This window comes from Protomyctophum parallelum (assembly GCF_964188405.1).
Source record: "Protomyctophum parallelum genome assembly, chromosome: 1".
NCBI lineage: Eukaryota > Metazoa > Chordata > Actinopteri > Myctophiformes > Myctophidae > Protomyctophum > Protomyctophum parallelum.
Genome location: NC_139697.1, coordinates 89,971,711 through 89,974,210, shown reverse-complemented (window position 1 = coordinate 89,974,210; position 2,500 = coordinate 89,971,711). Strand labels below are relative to the sequence as shown.

The 2,500-nt window shown below is 39.3% G+C and overlaps 1 protein-coding gene across 1 annotated transcript in view; it reads right to left on the bottom strand.

Annotated features, from left to right (window-relative positions):
- mcama (melanoma cell adhesion molecule a) overlaps window positions 1–2,500 on the bottom strand; it is a 78,907-nt gene that overhangs the window by 24,737 nt on the left and 51,670 nt on the right. The window contains exons 8-9 of the mRNA XM_083762168.1: window positions 1,699–1,837; window positions 1,214–1,329 (exon numbers count right to left, since the gene is read on the bottom strand). Coding sequence (XP_083618294.1) covers window positions 1,214–1,329; window positions 1,699–1,837 — 255 coding nt within the window. The remainder of the gene's footprint in view (window positions 1–1,213; window positions 1,330–1,698; window positions 1,838–2,500) is intronic.

Here is a 2,500-nt window from a genome sequence, read left to right as displayed (position 1 = left end):
TCCCGTAACCTCAGATCAGCAGACAGAGTTTTACTCGACCCCCCCAACACAAAGCTGGTGACGCAAGGCGGCAGAGCCTTTGCTGCTAGGGCTCCACTGCTGTGGAACCAACTACCACTGGGAATTAGACAGACCACTTCAGTGTCCACTTTAAAAAAACTCTTAAAAACCCACTATTATATAAAGGCTTTTAATGAGTTTGAATGAACATCCAGTTTCTGCTTTCTCTTTTTATCTTGTCTTTCATAATTTTTGTATTTTGTTAATTTCTATTGTTGATTTGAATTGCCTGTTTGTATGTGAAGCACTTTGTAAACCGGTTTTTGAACTATACAAATAAAGTTATTATTATTATTAATGTGTGGCACTGATAGCTACAAGACGCAACAATTGTTTTCTGTAACTAATATCTATACATCTTTCCCTGTATAATCTGTAGCTATTTGCGGATGTGGACAGTGGCAGTTTGAACACAATATGATATGATAATATGATGTTCAGTGGTGAAGCCACAACTATGCAGGCTGGATGCTTGTGTTCGACACCTTATTTGACCATTATGTATTGTAAGCATGAAATGTTTCACCAGTAACCACGACAGTGTTTCACAGGAACAATTAGGGTTAAGAATTAACTAAGAATCATCAAAAATGAAATATGTATAGATTTTCAACTACAAACCAGCTTTCATGCTCTTTGTGATTGTGACTTCTCTAGGCATTCATGGCATGTAACAGCATGAGCAGTGATTGGTATACTTTTGATGGGACATACTGTACTGTTCTAGATGACTTATTGGTCCACGGTCACGCTATAAAAATGCTCTGAGTCACATACTGTAGACTAAAGTAACATTAACTATCTAAAAGGTGATGTCACTGTTTCTCCCCTTGCTTTCACCACAATGAAGAATTACTTTCCACATGGAGGTGTGTTATCAAATGAGAAACACCTGTTTTGCACACTCGTCATCGACAGTGTCTGTCAATGACACAATCATTCTCAAAGTGGGGTCCAGAGGGACCCTCTAGGTTCCTTGAGGGGTTTAGAAATGGACCGTTACAAGTCTGTAACTCTGAGAGTGTACAAATGGAACCAAATATGGACCATTCCATTTGTACACTCTCAGAGTTATGCACAGGTCCTTGAATGAAAAACGTTGGTGTAAAAGAATGTGTGGAATTGGGTGAAACTCCGGTGAAGAGTACTGTACCTTGAACCAGACAGTGGAGGTGTCTAGAGAGGAGAGGGCGTTGCAAGACGCAGCCAGACTATCTCCTTTTAACACAATCTCAGATTCTTTGGGCATCATCACGGCCGGGTCCAGGTCTGGACAAGGAAAAAGATAACATGATCACACAAAATTCTCAAAAATGTACAAATATTGTTTACAAACTATGCAAATTAAATTGAAGGAAAAATAAGAAACTCCATTCTATGTGGAGTGTGGAGGCATCCATCATTAGTTCAAGTTAGTAATTGCCTTTATTTGATAAATGTCTACAAATGTAGAAAACTAGTAAATTACCTTACTTCTTTTTTTATTTTATAAACTGGTATTACATAGGTAATGACCAACTAGTAATAACTTGTAACAATGCAGGCCACCTTGAATCTTGAGCTGCATTAGGGGCATTCTACAGTCATAAATGTGCAGTATAACCAATACAATGCACAAAATGCGTGTGTTGTCCTTACAGTGCACGGTGAGTTGCACATCTCCAGTGACTGTGTCGTATTCATCCTGAGAGCGACACTGATAGACTCCAGTGTCGCCGCGCGTCACTTCGGTCAGGACCAACGTGTCTCCACTGCTGTCCAACCCCACCTCCGGCTCCTACGCACGCACGCACACACACACGTAAAGACACCACCCATTAGAAACGTTCCCAACATCCTTTATCTGTATGATCGTTTCAAATGCAGGAGAGAACACAGGCTCACCATGACTTATCATGCAATTGTATTCCCAATTAATTAAATATATGGTTTAAAGATCTCTGTAATTTTTATGACAATTAGGGGCTTTTAGAGTTCATCAAGAAGTGTTTCTTGTCTGTGAATTAACCACATGAACCCTAGCATCCCTACTCTGAGCATTTCTTCATAAGCGAACAAAGATAGCATATTTACAAGCTCACAACCTATCATGACACAATTCATTGTGATGTGTTCTACTTCTGCTATTTTCAGCAAAATTATGTAGAGGGAAAATAAGGGCATGTGATGTGTAAAACTAGGGGATTTTCATGATTCTGAATCCATTCCAAGCATTAGTTTTGCACGAAAAACACTAGTTGGGCTAAAAACGGCCATAGTCGTCATCACAAATGTGATTTGAGCAAGTGGCTATGGCCGAATTAGATTAATTAGCGTGAAATATCCCTCAACTCTCCCTATGCTCTTCCACTATTAGTTCAGATCAGATAGATACTCGACACAAACAATTGTTCCATGTGACAGGGGTCAAAAATGATGTATGGTAGAAATAGAAATAGGT